The following is a 16,822-nucleotide window of genomic DNA, read 5'->3' on the forward strand; positions in this document are numbered from 1 at the left end:
TGCTGAGATTATAAGGGCTTCACAGAAGAATCAAATGAACCAAACTACCACAAGCTATTGGTTCTTTACATGTTATATTTAATTTTTTAAAATTAATTTATTATTTTTTGGGGGAGGCTGGGGTTAAGTGACTTGCCCAGGGTCACACAGCTAGGAAGTGTTAAGTGTCTGAGACCAGATTTGAACTCGGGTCCTCCTGAATTCAAGGCTGGTGCTCTATCCACTGCACCACCTAGCTGCCCCCTATATATTTAAATTCATATTTAATATATATATCTATGTATATATATATTAAAGAAAGAATCTAAAATAAGCCAACAAACAAACAAACAAACAAACAAACAAAAAATTTAAAAAACAAAAGAATCTAAAGGGAAAGAAACAGAGTTTAATTAGAAGCATCTAAGGGAGTGAGATGTAATGACAGGCACCAAGATATCCCAATGAGCCCCAACCCAGGGACCAGAAATAGGATCTCTAAACTAAAGGTAGCCCCTTTAATCTCATCACACTAGGGCAGATCTCATACCTCCAAAGTTGAATTATAAAGAAGCAGGGAAGGGGTAAAGTCAAGTTCTTGCCAGTGTGGAAACAAGATTTATCAGAGTTCTAACCATGTATTTTAGGCCAGCACAGATTTTACACATATTAACTACTATGTTAGTAGTGTAGATCCATAGGATTACCCTTAGAACTTGAGGTAGCAGACCTTCTCTAGAGAGTCCATCTATGAGTGTGAGTGCAAGTTTGAGGAATAACCCAGAGAGGACAGTGCACATAAAGCCATTCCTAAGATTTGATTGGTGGGGGTGAGGGAGTGGTGGTGATGGTGGAAAGTCACCTAATGCAAGAGCCATTGAAATGACTTCTTGGTTAGTTAAGATCATAAAAAAGACATTAAAAGAGATCTAGTGGCCCCAGAGTTCTTCATTTTTAATGATCACACCCTCAGCAGCTTAGGATATTATTTCAATTTCTCCTGCGGTTTCCCAAGTTCCTTGGTGGTGAAAACCCATCAATTCACAAATTCTTCATTTCCTTCTCTTCCCTGTAGGCTTTCTTACTACTGGAATAGATTCCCAGGTCTCACTTCCACTCTTCCCATTCTCTTTCCTGGTAGTGCTGATCTCAATAGGATTTAACACATTTTTGAGCACAACCACTGATCAAGGTCAGAGATAATATTTATTTCATCTTCTTTATCCCCTATCAGCATCAACGATTCCACTTGTGCTGAAATCCCGTTGTAATCCATACTTTCCCCACTGCTCTCTCAAGAAAAGAATGGAGTGCACAGCCATCAGAATGAGTATGGGATTGCCAACTCTGGGTTCTTTTTGGAAAAAGGATCAAATTAGTAGATTTTTAAAAACTCCACTTAGTGAATAAATTAGGGCTGAAGTAATATGAAAAAAAGGACGTATTGTTATGTCCTTAGCTTATGAAAGTGGAACTGATGGAGCAGCTTTTCCTAGCGAGCCCGTTCCTGAGGGTTTTCTGATCTAGCCAAATAGTAGACCAATTCTCTCTATCTTTTCTTCCTTATCCTTTCTACAGAGACATCAAAGAAAGTAGAATATTCATATATATTGATTTTTTTGTCCTAAGAGAGAGGATAATAGTATAAATAATTCTAAATAGCACATAATTGAAGAGAATTCTTTTTTTTTGCATTCATTATGAATATACAGATTTTTTCTTCAGCATCAGATTTACCTTTCTATTTTTTTTTACTTGTTTAAATAAATTCTCATTTTTCAATAGCTAAGAAGTACCCCCAAGGGACCCTAAGTCTGGAATTTTATATATAATCCATAAACAGGCAACTAAGTGCTCACTTGAACTACCATTTTCATCATGGAGATGGTGGTAATGAAGAAGTTTTTACTTCATTTGACTGCAATGGCAGGTTGAAAGGAGAACTTCTCAAAAGCAGGGCACCAAATCAACATCATTTTATTTAAAGAGAGGGTTTGAAGGTTTCCTAGATCTTGCCTCCTGGGAACTCACAAGTGGTAAGTGTATGGGGGTCTATTAACCTTAGGAAAAAGCTCAGAAGGAAATGAATATGTAAGAGGATAGAATCTATGTAGCATAGATTCAGAGAAGGACTTCCCAGTCTCTGGAGACATGGGCCCTTAAGATTTATAACTTCCTTTATTCTCTATCCAACTGTTTTTTAGTCAACTAGTCCTAGTCTTCAGTCTTTCTTGTCTTCAGAGGTTAGAACTTTTCCTAAATAATGAGACAGACTCCAGATAATCCTTGGTTCCTTAACTTTAAGAGATGAAATTAAATGCTCAGACTGGGAACTTCTGAAGAGAATACTAAGGAGCAAAGAGTTAAAGTTAAGGGCAACCTTGGCTACTAGGAGTAGTACACTTGTTTTCCTACTGTATTGACAATTAATTTATGCTACTTTGATCTTGGGATGGTTTGTTTGTGACTTCCAGGTTCCTCTTTGCAATAATTTTCTATTATTGTCTCTTTATATTGACTACTAATAAATTTACAATACTGACTAGAAAGTGGGAGTGATCATGGGGATCAGGACAATGTACAATTTTAACACAGTCACTGACCCTGGGATACCTTTATATAGATTTGCTGCCTTTCAGGTTTGTAAATAATATTAATGGATATTTAGGTTATTATCACCAAAATTAATTGATATAAATTTTTTTGAACTCTTAGAAACTTTCCAATTCAGTTCAACAGGATAGTCATAGTTAATAATTCGGAATTATGGAAGGACATGATAGCTATTTCTAAGCATTTGATTCCATATGGAAGAACTATTAGACTTGTTCTATTTGCCCCCAGAGGACCAAAATCTGTACATTGAAAGGAACATTTCAGCTTTATGTAAAGAAAAACTTCCTAATAATTAGAATACAATTAGTACTCATAATGTTGAATGGGCTGCCTTGGAAGGTTAAAGTTTCTTCATGCACTTGAGATCATTGGAAATTCTGTAGAACATATTCTTAACCAGTTGCAAATTGGATTAGATGAAGTTCCTTATAAAAATAAGATTTTTTTAAAAGTAGTTGGAACAGTTCTTTTATACAGGCTTGTGCTAGAGAAGATCTACCCAGTAACTGATGATGCCAGGCAGAAGATTCTAGCTATTGGTTTCACATCTATTCCAAGTCACCTAGCAAATCTCCGAGCAAATTACTGACATTGGCTAGAGTAAAAACTTTCACGTTTGAGGAGAACCAGCTAGAACTACAAAATATTTACTTGACCTGGTCTGAGAAGTCAACTTGTTTGCTTTGGGCAAATTGGGTAAAATTTCAGACTCTCAAACTCAGAATCATCTCTACAATACAAGGTAAATGTATTGTTCCAAACTCTAAAAAAATCCATTGCAAAGCTGCCTGAAGCAAAGAATGAAGTTACTGAATCTACTGCTAGTAGGCTTCAGCCTGGGTTTTTCTGGAACAGGTAAGAAACATTTCTTTTCCCTTAACACTCCTTCCCCATTGCCCTATTTTTTTGGAGATTTAGAAAATTCCCTCCAAAGTAACTTGGGGCTATGTATGACTTGTTTGTTCTTGGGAAAGAATCTGCCAGGGTTGGGTAGTAGAGCCGGGCAGGGAGGGATCTCTTTAACGTTAATCATACTTAAAATTACATGGACTCCATAGTTAGGAGGCAGAGGACTAATATACATCTTATATCTTTGTGTATGAGGTCTTAATCTGGGAAGGACTCGAGTTCTTCAGCGGAATGTTTAGTGAGAGAGAGGTTTTCAGACTTCTAGCGTAGTAAGCTTGACCTGTTTCTCTATCCTGGCTATTGCAGGGGCTTTTGTGACCCATGTGGAGAGTGACTGTGTACTGGATGAGGATGGATCAGTAAAGGACTTCACATATTGTATCTCCTTCAACAAGGATACGTTGACCTGCTGGGACTCAGAGACTAAAAAGATGGTCGCTGTTGATTATGGATTACTGCGTCCATTAGCTGAGCAGCTTTCTCAAATCCTTAATACTGACCATACCTTGATACACCACCTGAGCAATGGACTCCAGGATTGTGCTAATCATACAAAACCCTTCTGGGGGTCATTGACCCGAAGAACACGTAAGAATGGAGGGGGCAGTAGAAAGAGATCCAAGGAAATAGAAGTGAAAGAGGGAAAAGTTGAAGAGTATTGGTTGGATAGGATCATCATAGTTCAGAACTTGGGCAGAGTGGAAGTAGCTGGGGAAACATATGGAGACAGGAAACCTTCTCAGAGTTCTCTTAATTTGCATTTCTCTGATCAATAGTGATTTGGAACACTCTTTCATATGAGTGGAAATAGTTTTAATTTCATCATCTGAAAATTGTCTGTTCATATCCTTTGACCATTTATCAATTGGAGAATGGCTTGATTTCTTATAAATTAAAGTCAATTCTCTGTATATTTTGGAGATGAGGCCTTTATCAGAACCTTTAACTGTAAAAATTTTTTCCCAATTTGTTACTTCCCTTCTAATCTTGTTTGCATTAGTTTTGTTTGTGCAGAAACTTTTTAATTTGGTGTAATCAAAATGTTCTATTTTGTGATCAATAATGGTCTCTAGTTCTCCCTTGGACACAAACTCCTTCCTCCTCCACAAGTCTGAGAGGTAAACCATCCCATGTTCCTCCAATTTATTTATGATTTCGTTCTTTATGCCTAAATCTTGGACCCATTTTGATCTAATCTTAGTGTGTGGTGTTAAATGTGGGTCCATGCCTAGTTTTTGCCATACTAATTTCCAGTTTTCCCAGCAGTTTTTGTCAAATAATGAATTCTTATTCCAAAATTTGGGATCTTTGGGTTTGTCAAAGATTAGATTGCTATTTTTATTCACTATCTTGCCTGTGAACCTAACCTATGCCACTGATCAACTAGTCTATTTCTTAGCCAATACCAAATGGTTTTGGTGACTGTTGCTTTATAATATAGCTTTAGATCAGGTACACTTAGACCACCTTCCTCTGACTTTTTTTTTCATTAGTTCCCTTGCAATTCTCGACCTTTTATTCTTCCATATGAATTTTGTTGTTATTTTTTCTAGGTCATTAAAATAGTTTCTTGGGAGTCTGATTGGTATAGCACTAAATAAATAGATTAGTTTGGGGAGTATTGTCATCTTGATAATATTCGCTCGACCTATCCAAGAGCACTGAATGTCTTTCCAATTATTTAAATCTGACTTTATTTTTGTGGCAAGTGATTTGTAATTTTGCTCATATAATTCCTGACTCTCCTTTGGTAGATATATTCCCAAATATTTTATACCATCAACTGTTATTTTGAATGGAATTTCTCTTTGTATCTCTTGCTGTTGGATTGTGTTGGTAATGTATAAAAATGCTGAGGATTTATGTGGATTTATTTTGTATCCTGCAACTTTGCTAAAATTCTGAATTATTTCTAATAGTTTTTTAGCAGAGTCTTTGGGGTTCTCTAAGTATACCATCATGTCAACTGCGAAAAGTGATAATTTGATTTCCTCATTTCCTACTCTAATTCCTTGAATCTCTTTCTCGGCTCTTATTGCCGAGGCTAGAGTTTCTAGTACTATATTGAATAGTAATGGTGATAGTGGGCAACCTTGTTTCACTCCTGATCTTACAGGGAAAGGTTCTAGTTTATCACCATTACAAATGATGTTTACTGAAGGTTTTAAATATATGCTCCTTATTATTTTAAGGAATAGTCCATTTATTCCTATACTCTCAAGCGTTTTTAGTAGGAATGGATGTTGGATTTTATCAAATGCTTTTTCTGCATCTATTGAGATGATCATATGGTTTTTATTAATTTGATTATTAATATGGTCAATTATACTAATAGTTTTCCTAATATTAAACCAGCCCTGCATTCCTGGTATAAATCCCACTTGGTCATAGTGTATATATCCTGGGGATGATTTTCTGAAGTCTATTTGCTAATATCTTATTTAAGATTTTAGCATCAATATTCATTAAGGAAATTGGTCTATAGTTTTCTTTCTCAGTTTTTGATCTACCTGGTTTAGGTATCAGTACCATGTCTGTATCATAGAAGGAATTTGGTAGGACTCCTTCAATCCCTATTTTTTCAAATAGTTTACATAGCATTGGAGTTAGTTGTTCTTTAAATGTTTGGTAGAATTCACCTGTAAATCCATCTGGTCCTGGGGACTTTTTCTTAGGAAGTTGGTTAATAGCTTGTTCTATTTCTTTTTTTGAGATGGGACTATTTAGACTACTTACTTCTTTCTCTGTTAATCTGGGCAAGCTATATTTTTGAAGGTATTCTTCCATTTCATTTAAGTTATCGAATTTATCGGCATAAAGTTGAGCAAAGTAGCTCCTAACTATTGTTCTAATTTCCTCTTCATTAGTGGTGAGTTCACCCTTTTCATTTTCAAGACTAACAATTTGCTTTTTCTCTTTCCTTTTTTTAATCAGGTTTACTAAGGGTTTGTCTATTTTGTTGGTTTTTTCATAAAACCAACTCTTAGTTTTATTAATTAATTCAATAGTTTTTTTACTTTCAATTTTATTAATCTCACCTTTTATTTTTTGAATTTCACGTTTTGTGTTTGTCTGGGGGTTTTTAATTTGTTCCTTTTCTAGCAATTTTAGTTGTAAGCCCAATTCGTTGGCCCTCTCTTTCTCTATTTTATGCAAGTAGGCCTGTAGAGATATAAAGCTTCCCCTTATTACTGCTTTGGCTGTATCCCACACATTTTGGTATGATGTCTCATTATTGTCATTTTCTTGGGTGAAGTTATTAATTATGTCTATGATTTGCTGTTTTACCCAATCATTCTCTAGCATGAGATTATTTAGTTTCTAATTATTTTTTGGTTTATTTTCCCCTGGCTTTTTATTAAATATAATTTTGATTGCATTATGGTCTGAAAAGGATACATTTACTATTTCTGCCTTACTGCATTTGATTTTGAGGTTTTTATGTCCTAGTATATGATCAATTTTTGTATAGGTTCCATGAACTGCTGAGAAGAAAGTATATTCCTTTCTGTCTCCATTTAGCTTTCGCCAAAGATCTATCATATCAAACTTTTCTAGTATTCTATTTACCTCTTTGACTTCTTTCTTATTTATTTTGTGGTTTGATTTATCTAATTCTGAGAGTGCAAGGTTGAGATCTCCCACTATTATAGTTTTGCTATCTATTTCCTCTTGCAGCTCTCTTAATTTCTCTTTTAAGAATTTAGATGCTGCACCACTTGGTGCATATATGTTTAATATTGATACTGCTTCATTATTGATGCTGCCCTTTAGCAGGATATAATGCCCTTCCTTATCTCTTTTAATTAGATCAATTTTTGTTTTTGCTTGATCTGAGATGAGGATGGCTACTCCTGCTTTTTTGGTTTTGCCTAAAGCATAATAGATTCTGCTCCACCCTTTTACTTTTAGTTTGAATGTCTCACTCCTGTTTCAGGTGTGTTTCCTGTAAACAACATATAGTAGGATTCTGACTTTTAATCCAGTCTGCTAACTGCTTCCTCTTTATGAGGCAGTTTGCCCCATTCACATTTATGGTTAGAAGGACTAATTCTATATTGCTTGCCATCCTATTAACCCCTGCTTATGCTTTTCCCCTTTCCTTCCCTCTTACCCCCCTACCCAGTATTAAACTGGTGAACACCACTTGCTTTTCACAGCCCTCCCTTTTTAGGATCCCTCCCCCACCTTAAAGATCCTCCCCTTATTTTACCCCTTTCCCCCGAAATTTCTGTATTCCTTTCCCCTTAGCTTACTCCTTCCCTTTCACTTTTCAATGAAGTGGAAGAAGTTTCACCATAAATTGAATATGTCTATTGATACACACTATGTTCATCTCCCTCCTTTCTTTCTCTCAGATACAATAGGTTACCTTTGCCTCTTCATGAGATGTAGTACCACCACTTTACGCTTTTTCATGATATAATCTCCTTTCCACCTCTAGTTTCTAAGACAAATTGTACATATGTTCTTTACATATTTTTTTGGCAGAAGTATAGTTCTCAAGATTTCTTTTTACCTTTTTAGAAATCTCTTGAGTAAACCTATATTTTAAGATAAACTATTAAAACAAACTTTAGAATTCCTATATACAAAATGATTACCTATGAATTATAACCTTTATCAATTAATTAAACCCCTAAAATCCTGCTTCAATGAGTCTGTGAATCTTTACTAAACAATAATTCTTTAAACTTAGTGGTTAATATATGTTCTTGGAATTAGCCTCTTAATTTGTTACCAAATTCTAAGAATTCAGATTTTTTTGTCTTCTATATAATTTTTTTCTCATGAGATAATTTTAGATAGACAAGGAAGAGGGAAAGGGGAAGGAAGCATGGGGAAAAGGAATTAGTAAGGCAGGAAAAAGATTTAATTCCTAAAATACAGAGGAAAAAGTATCAGTGAAGAAAAAACTGTAGGAAAGCCGTTAGACATCAAGAGTAGGCACAGGAAAGGAGCTGAGTTTGGGGAAACTATTAGTATGTTCCTTGATTTTGCTCCCATCTTCTCTCTTCAATCTATAACAATGCCATTCCTTTCTTCCAGGGTCGCCATCAGTACAAATAGCCCAGACCACACCATTCAACACAAGGGAGCAAGTGATGTTGGCCTGTTATGTATGGGGCTTCTATCCTGCTGATGTGGCCATTTCATGGTTGAAGAATGGGCAGCCAATCCCTTACAGTGGCATCCAGAGGGCTGTACAGTCTAATGGGGACTGGACTTACCAGACACGATCCTACTTGGCCCTTACCCCCTCTAGTGGGGATATTTATACTTGTTATGTAGAGCACAGTGGGACTCCCCAGGCCATCTTACAGACCTGGAGTAAGTATATTTCGAGTGTGGGAATATTTTGAATATATTTGAGGAAAGGAATGTGCCAGAGGAATTTTGTGCCAGAGATGAAAGGAGCATTTAAGATTGTAGAAAGAGGGAGTTAAGATAAGTTGGTGATATTAATAGCTGATATTTTTACATATACGATATCATTTGACCTTCAAAATAACTTAGGGTAACATGGGGAGTTAGGGAAGTCTTCTTGAAGAAGACTTATATTTCAGGGATAGACCCAGGGAAATAGCATCCCATTTTGTTGAAAGCTATGGAAATGATGTCTTAGAGGTTTTACAAGTTCAGGCCTTCTCAGATGGGAGTGCAGTGTTATGGATTTAAAGGACAGCTAAGGTGAGTGTGGGGTACACAGTATGAATTCCATATGTTATGGAAGGGTTTCAGAAGAGTTACAATAATTAGGTTATTGTTCAAATAACATAGTTCCAGGATAGGTCAAATTCTAGGGAGATGGATTGTCTAGCTAAGGAAATGATAATGTGAGAGGAGAAAGTATAAGAAGATGGATGGGATAAGCATGGAAAAAAATAGAAAAAGATCAGAAATATTGGAAATGGTACTCCTTTTTAGAGAACTTGACAAGAGAGGGGAGCTGCCTAAGTCAGTAAAGGAAGTAAATAAAAATGGTCATCCCAGCAAGAATGTGAGTTTTCCAGATGAAAATACAAGGGAGAAACATACACAGGTTTGAAGTTTTTAAATGCAGGATAGTTAGAGGGTAATAAAAGGATGTACAATTCCTGGGTTTGGATGAGATAATTTAATTTTTGATTATGTTTATGCACTTGTGTGTACAAACGTGTATATGAGTGAGACATATTAGAATTTGGGATCTGTTGGATGGGGAGCTAAGGAGAACAGAGCACTAAGCCCGACCCCTGTAACACTGTATCCCTACAGCCTCTGGCCTCTCTCTGAGGCAGACTGTGAAGATCTCAGTATCTGTATTGACTCTGGGACTTGGAGTCATCTTCTTCTTCCTTGGCCTGTTTTTCTGCCAAAAAGCAGGCTCCTCTGGTGAGTGACCCTTCTGAAGTGCTATCCCCAATGCTCATGCCAAAATGTGATTCTTACCTCATTCCCCCTCACTATGACATCCCCACAGACCCTTTTCTAACAATGTCTTTCTTCTTTTATAGGCTACACTCCTCTCTCGGGGTCCAATTATCCTGAAGGTAACTCCCATTTCCATGTATGAATATTGATCTATCTTTCATTCTCTTCACTGGTGACACTGAGACTAAAGAAATATTCCTATTCTTTGTGAAGTTGTGAAGAATTTTTGCCAATTACCCAGGAACAGGGTTTGTAGCAGAGGTCACCCTCTGAGAACTTGAAACTGATACTTATCATCCAAGCAGATATTACAGAATTTAGGAGCCCCCAGGGCATTTGACAAAAATTTTTTTTTGAAGGGGGGAGGGAGAAAGTATAGAGTTTATTTTTTAGGGTTTTTTTTTTTTTTTTTTTTTGAGAAGATATCATCAATCTGGGTACTTTGGCCTGGAAGTAGACAGGATTATGTCTAAGACAAACTCCTTAACAGTGGACCCTTTGCTATCTTCCTTCTTTTTCTGCTGCAGGTAGGAACTTCTCCTAAAGACTGACACTCTATAGCCTCTACTCAGTGCTGAGTCTGGGAGCAAGAAGACTTGAGTTCAAATGTGGCCTCAGACAAGAGCTGTGGGAGCCTGGGCAAAACACTTGACTTGCCTGCCTCAATTTTCTTATTTATAAAATGGGGCTAATAACACCACCTACTTCCCAAGGTTGCTGTGAGGCAATAAGTGTTTGGTTATAAAGTGTTTGGTATAATGTAAATATTAGCTTTTATTATTATCCTTTCCTATTAGGAAATTGGAAAACTCAACTCTAGTTGGTTACTAACTTCTACATCTTCCTATACTCCTCTCCTTATTACCCAAAATGTTCCCTCCTTAATTGTCCCCCCCTTTCTTAGGTTCTGTTCACTTTTCCTTTGGATACCTTGCTAAACCATCCCTCTTCACTTTGGGTTACTGAGGAGAAACTCATTCTTAAGGCTATTTAAAAACAGGAGGTAGGTGGAAAGTACCTGTCTATAAAATTGAAATAAAGGAAAAGGATGCCATTCTGACACCTATCTTATTATTGGGGGCATTAAGTCAGGAGTAATCTTTATGGAATAAATCTTAGAATTTTTTGTGTCTAATTACTTTTCATTCCTGAAACATAGGAAGGGAAGAAAAATGGTTCTGGAATCTAGTATCCTAATTAAAAAACACAAACTATCTGTGCTACAGTTTGAGGATACACAGATAAATTCAACAAATTTATTAAGCATTTATTATAATCAGATACTATATTAAGCATTGGGGATATAAAGACAAAAATGAAACATTCCCTGGCCTCAATGAGCTTATAGCTGACTGGAAATTTACACAAATAACAAATTCATTTTATGAATATTGACAACAATGGGGAACAGGAAAAGTTTCATCTAGATGGTAGTACTAGAGCGGAGTGAGCTTTGAATTAAGCTAGGGATTATTAAGAGGTGGAGGTGAGAAGAACATGCATTTTAGAATTAAAGCAGCTGTGTAAGGAGACAAAGGTGAGACATGGAATGTTATATACAGGAAATAGCTAGTAGGCCGTTGATTAGAATAGTTTGTGAAGAGGAAGAATGAAATGAATGGAAAGGTAAGGGAGGGCTGTATTTTGGGAGGCTTTAAGTGCTAAACTGAATGTACTATTTCATCCTAAAGGTAATTGGGAGCCACTGAAGGTTTTTGACTAAAGGAGTATTTTAGAAATAACAATTTGGCACTTGTGTGTGGGGAATGAAGAAGGGAAATGGCAGTAGGGAAACTGATTGGGAGGCTGAAGTATAGGTAATATGGTAGTAAACTAGGAGATAGCTATGTGAATGTACAGAATTGAATAGAGATAAGAGAAGTTAGGGGAATCTGTAAAACTTAGCAATTGCTTACATCCAGTGGTGAGAGGGAAAAATAAAGTCAACCTGGATGACTAGGATAACAGTGCTAGTATTAGAAATAAGAAGGTTCGTAGGAAGATTTGTGTTTGGGGATAAATATGAGATCTGTTTTGGACATGAATTTGAGATGCTTATTAGATATTTAAGTAGAAATGTCCAGCAGGCAATTGATAATGCAGAACAGGAGTTTACAATAGAGATATTAAGGCTGGATAAACAAATTTTGGAGTCATCTGAATAGAAATAATAATTGAAGCACTAGAAACTGCTGAGTTCACCAAGGGACTGAGTTTATAGAAATATGAGGGTGCAGGAAAGAGTCTTGGGGGAAGATTATGCCTAGTAGGCAGGAGATGATTTAGCAGGGAGTCAGAAGTTTACAAATCAATGATAGGGAGGAGATGAGATGTATACAAATGAGTATAATACAAATTAGAATATAAAATCTTAGAGGAGGCCTATTTTTACCTTACTAGATGTTTAGTTTCCTCTTTCTTGTAAAATTGTATATACTTTATATAGATTGCATTTACTTTTCTGTGACTATGTTGTTTTCTCTTGTTAGAATGTAAGTTTTTTTAGGCAAGTATTTTGTGGATATATGTATGTGCTCACATCTAGCATAGAGCCTGGCATATATAGTTATCCTTTACACATTACAACTTTTCCCTGTCATGAATCTGATATATGGTCAGCATAAAAAATTAAATAGGAATTTTTTGGAAGTTTTAAGGAAGCCTCAGATGACACAAGAAGATCAGCAGATAACACAGAGCTTATGACCAAATACTTAACCAACTTTTACAGTAAGGTACTATAATAACCACACCATACATGACAAAGAAAAAAAATCAACTTTCTCTGGTACAAAAGGAAGGCCAAAAAATTTTACATTGATTTTCTAGATCAAGGCTGTGTTGTGCCTCTAATGCCAGAGATGTAGAAAGAATAACTGTACTAATGCTTGTTGAATAGAGAAATAGGAGTGATCAAAGGAAGTGCTGAAGATTATAGGAGGCAGGGATCACTTTTGATAGGGGGAAATAAGGGAAAGCCTCTTGGAAGTGAACAGGTCTTGAAGATTTTAACAGGAGTTGGGAAAATAGACAGTTTAGGCCTGGGGATGGTGGGGGAGAGAAATATGAGTACAAATGTATAGAGATGGGAGAGGGTAGGCTGAAATTTTGGAATATTCTCAATAAGTATTTATTGAGCACTTACTATTGAAGTACCCAGGCAAGAAAAAAACAGGGCAGCCAAAATAATGAAAATTTAAGAGCATTTATTGCTAGATAGCAACTGAACCCCACCAGAACAAGGGAGTCAGCTAATGAGTGGTTTCAGGGCCATATATTTAATAGAAAGAAGAGAGAGACATCAAAATGTTTCTTGATACATTTGTCATAATAAAGGAATTTCTATTCTAAAAAGGAAGCAAAAAAAATTTATCACTCTAAGGGGGTCATTCTCAGGCAGCAGCAAGCAGTATTTCTTTAAGCTTCTCAGGTTGTCAAGGTCTCTGGTCTTTCAGGAAAGCACATCTTGGGGTATAAGAATACCATCTGCAGTAGGGAGTGAAAAACTAATAATAAACTTCTAACTATAAAGATTCAAGATTATGTTTCTCACGGTCCCAATTGGGGTGCTTTTCCACTTCACTATATACCAGGAACTGTGCTAGGTATTGGGGATACAAAGAAAGGCAAAAGATAGTTCCTGCAGTGGAAGAGTTCACAATCTAATGATAAAGAACAAGAAAGTAAATATGTTCAAACAAGCTCTATGTAGGATAAGTTGGAAATCTTAAAGAAGATTGAGAAAGGCTTCCTGTAGAAGAACACGAGTGTCCAGAGAGGAATACCTGAAATAAAGCTGTAAAAATGGATAGGAATCAAGTTGTGGTGGGCCTTGGATATTAGATTGAAGAATTTACATTAATTTTATTATGTAGGCAATGAAAGGGTTTTTTGGAATGGGAGAGTTTGAGGGAGGTAGTGATTTTTAATCAGGTGGATTAGATTGCATTATCAATGGTTTTAAAGGATGGATTTGAACTGGGATACTTGAATTCAGAAGATTGTTATAGAGGTAGTCAGAATTAGAAATTACAGTAAAAGTGATGGATGGATAGTAGAAGTTTGTGATGGATGAAACAAAATTTCAGAGGTAGGATCTCAATTTGGCCACTAATTGGATATAAGGAATGGAGATGAATCAAGAGAACACCTAAGATTTCAAGATCAAAATGGTTCTATTTTGGACATGTTGAGTTTGAGGTAATGGTTTTAGAGAGGTACAGGTAGTTAAGAAATGTCTCATTTTGAGTGTGGAGCCAAGATGGAGGAGAAGATACACACACATTTCTAAGCTCCCTTCTTCCCTCAATACAAACTAGTTAAATCAGCCTCAAAAATAACACTGGACTGATAAAAATCACAAGGATTAGAAGCACAACTTACCACGCCGAAGAGAATCTAGAATTTCGACAGAAAAGGTCGGTTCCGAGGGGAGGAAAAAAAAAGACCGGCACAGACAGGGTTAGACTAGGGGCTAGCACACTGTGCCAAATGGGCTGGGGAGAACTCTGAGCTCAGAGAAGCCACTGAGATAGAGGAATCTGGAATAGGCTGATAACTCTACTCTGTTTATAAAACAGCAGATCAGAAAAGAAATCAAAGCCATTTTTAAACACTTTAAAACAAAAAGCCAGAAAATATAATCCACAAAACATTGTGGCTAAGCTGCAGAACTACCAAACAAAGGAAAAAATATTACAAGCAGCTAGGAAAAAACAATTTAAATATCAAGGTGCCACAATAAGGGTTACTCGATATCTGGCTGCCTCCACATTAAAGGACTGAAGGGCCTGCAACCTGATATTCCAAAAGGCAAAAGAACTAGGACTGCAACCAAGAATAAACTACCCAGCTAAGTTTATCATTTTCTTCCATGGAAGAAGATGGACATTTAATGAAACAGAGGAATTCCATTTGTTTCTAAGAAAAAAAACCAGACTTGAACAAAAATTTTGATCTATATCCACAAGACTGAAGAGAAGCAGAAAAAGGTAAAAATAACTCTTGAGAACTGTATCTCTATTGTGGATATAGAGAAAGTCCACATGGATAATTTGATTTTACTTATATAACATAAAAAAAAGGGAAGTAGTAAAGGAAAGGGGATAGCATCAGAAAAAGGGAAAGGAGAGATAAAAAGAGGGAAACTACATCCCAGGAAGAGGTATAGAAAATTTAGAGGGAATTTAGAGAGGGGGAGAAACATTGTGTGAATCTTACTCTCATCAGAATAGGCTCAAAGAATAAATAATTGACATATTTGTTTTTCAGAGGATTCTCTCTCACCTCATTATAAGGGGTGAGAGGAAAAGGGAAAAGGAAAAGAGGAATAAGGGAAGAGTACAAGAAAGGGGAAGAGACTTAAAAGAAGGTGGGAGGGATATTAAAAAGGGAGGGCTACATGGGGTTCATAAATTCAATACTGGGGAAGGGGTTCGGGGGGGACAAAGAGGAAAAAGCATAATCAGGGGATAATATGATGGCAGGAAATACAGAATTAGTAATTTTAACTGTAAATGTGAATGGGATGAACTCTCCCATTAAACGGAGGCAGATAGCAGACTGGATCAAATGTGGGAACCCTACAATATATTATTTACAGGAAACACATTTAAAGCAGGGAGATACATACAGAGTAAAGGCAAAAGGTTGGAGCAGAATCTATTATGCTTCAGGTGAAGCCAAAAAAGCAGGCCAAAAAGTAGCCATCCTTATCTCAGATCAAGCAAAAGCAGAAATTGATCTAATTAAAAGAGATAAGGAAGGAAACTATATTCTGCTAAAAGATAGCTAGACAATAAAGCTATATCAATACTAAACATATATACCACCATATTTACCACCAAGTGGTATAGTGGTATAGCATCTAACTTCCTGAAGGAGAAATTAAGAGAGTTGCAAGAAGAAATAGACAGCAAAACTATAATAGTGGGAGATCTCAACCTTGCACTCTCAGGATTAGATAAATCAAAGCACAAAATAAATAAGAAATAAATTAAAGAGGTAAATAGAACATTAGAAAAACTAGGTATGATAGATCTTTGAAGAAAATTGAATGGTGATAGAAAGGAGTATACTTTCTTCTCAGCAGTTCATGGAACCTATACAAAAATTGACCATATATTGGGTCATAAAGATCTTAAAATTAAATGCAGGAAGGCAGAAATAGTAAATGTCTTTTTCTCAGACACTACAATAAAAATTACATTCAATAAGAAGTTAGGGGTAAAGAGACCAAAAAGTAATTGGAAACTAAATAATCTCATCTTAAAGAATGACTGGGTGAAACAACAAATTATAGAAACAATTAATAATTTCACCCAAGATAATGACAATGATGAGACATCATACCAAAATTTGTGGGATGCAGCTAAAGCAGTAATAAGGGGAAATTTTATATCTTTAAAGGCCTATTTGAATAAAATAGAGAAACAGAAGATCAATGAATTGGCCCTGCAACTTAAAAAGCTAGAAAAAGACAAAATTAAAAACCCTCAACCAAAAATTAAACTTGAAATTCTAAAATTAAAAGGAGAAATCAATAATATTGAAAGTAAAAAAAAAATTGAATTAATAAATAAAACTGAGAGTTGCTTTTATGAAAAAGCCAATAAAATAGATAAACCTTTGGTAAATCTGATTAGAAAAAGGAAAGAGGAAAATCAAATTGTTAGTCTTAAAAATGATCTTTCCACCAATGAAGAGGAAATTAGAGAAATAATAAGGAGTTACTTTGCCCAACTTTATGCCAATAAATATGATAACTTAAGTGAAATGGATGACTACCTCCAAAAATATAGGCTTCAGAGATTAACAGAGGAGGAGGCAAACTGCTTAAGTAGTCCCATTTCAGAAAAAGAAATAGAACAAACTATTAATCAACTCCCCAGGAAAAAATCCCCAG

At 35.9% G+C, this 16,822-nt stretch overlaps 1 protein-coding gene across 1 annotated transcript; it reads left to right on the forward strand.

Annotated features, from left to right (window-relative positions):
- Window positions 1-3,179: 3,179 nt before the first annotated feature.
- Window positions 3,180-11,053, forward strand: LOC141566586 (HLA class II histocompatibility antigen, DM beta chain). Its single transcript, XM_074311331.1, has 6 exons — window positions 3,180-3,450; window positions 3,811-4,092; window positions 8,554-8,835; window positions 9,763-9,879; window positions 10,002-10,037; window positions 10,446-11,053. Exons 1-6 carry the CDS (start codon window positions 3,396-3,398, stop codon window positions 10,460-10,462), a joined length of 789 nt encoding a protein of 262 aa, XP_074167432.1. The 5' UTR covers window positions 3,180-3,395; the 3' UTR covers window positions 10,463-11,053.
- The last annotated feature ends 5,769 nt before the right edge of the window (window positions 11,054-16,822 follow it).

Source organism: Sminthopsis crassicaudata, chromosome 4 (assembly GCF_048593235.1).
Source record: "Sminthopsis crassicaudata isolate SCR6 chromosome 4, ASM4859323v1, whole genome shotgun sequence".
In the NCBI taxonomy this organism is placed as follows: domain Eukaryota; kingdom Metazoa; phylum Chordata; class Mammalia; order Dasyuromorphia; family Dasyuridae; genus Sminthopsis; species Sminthopsis crassicaudata.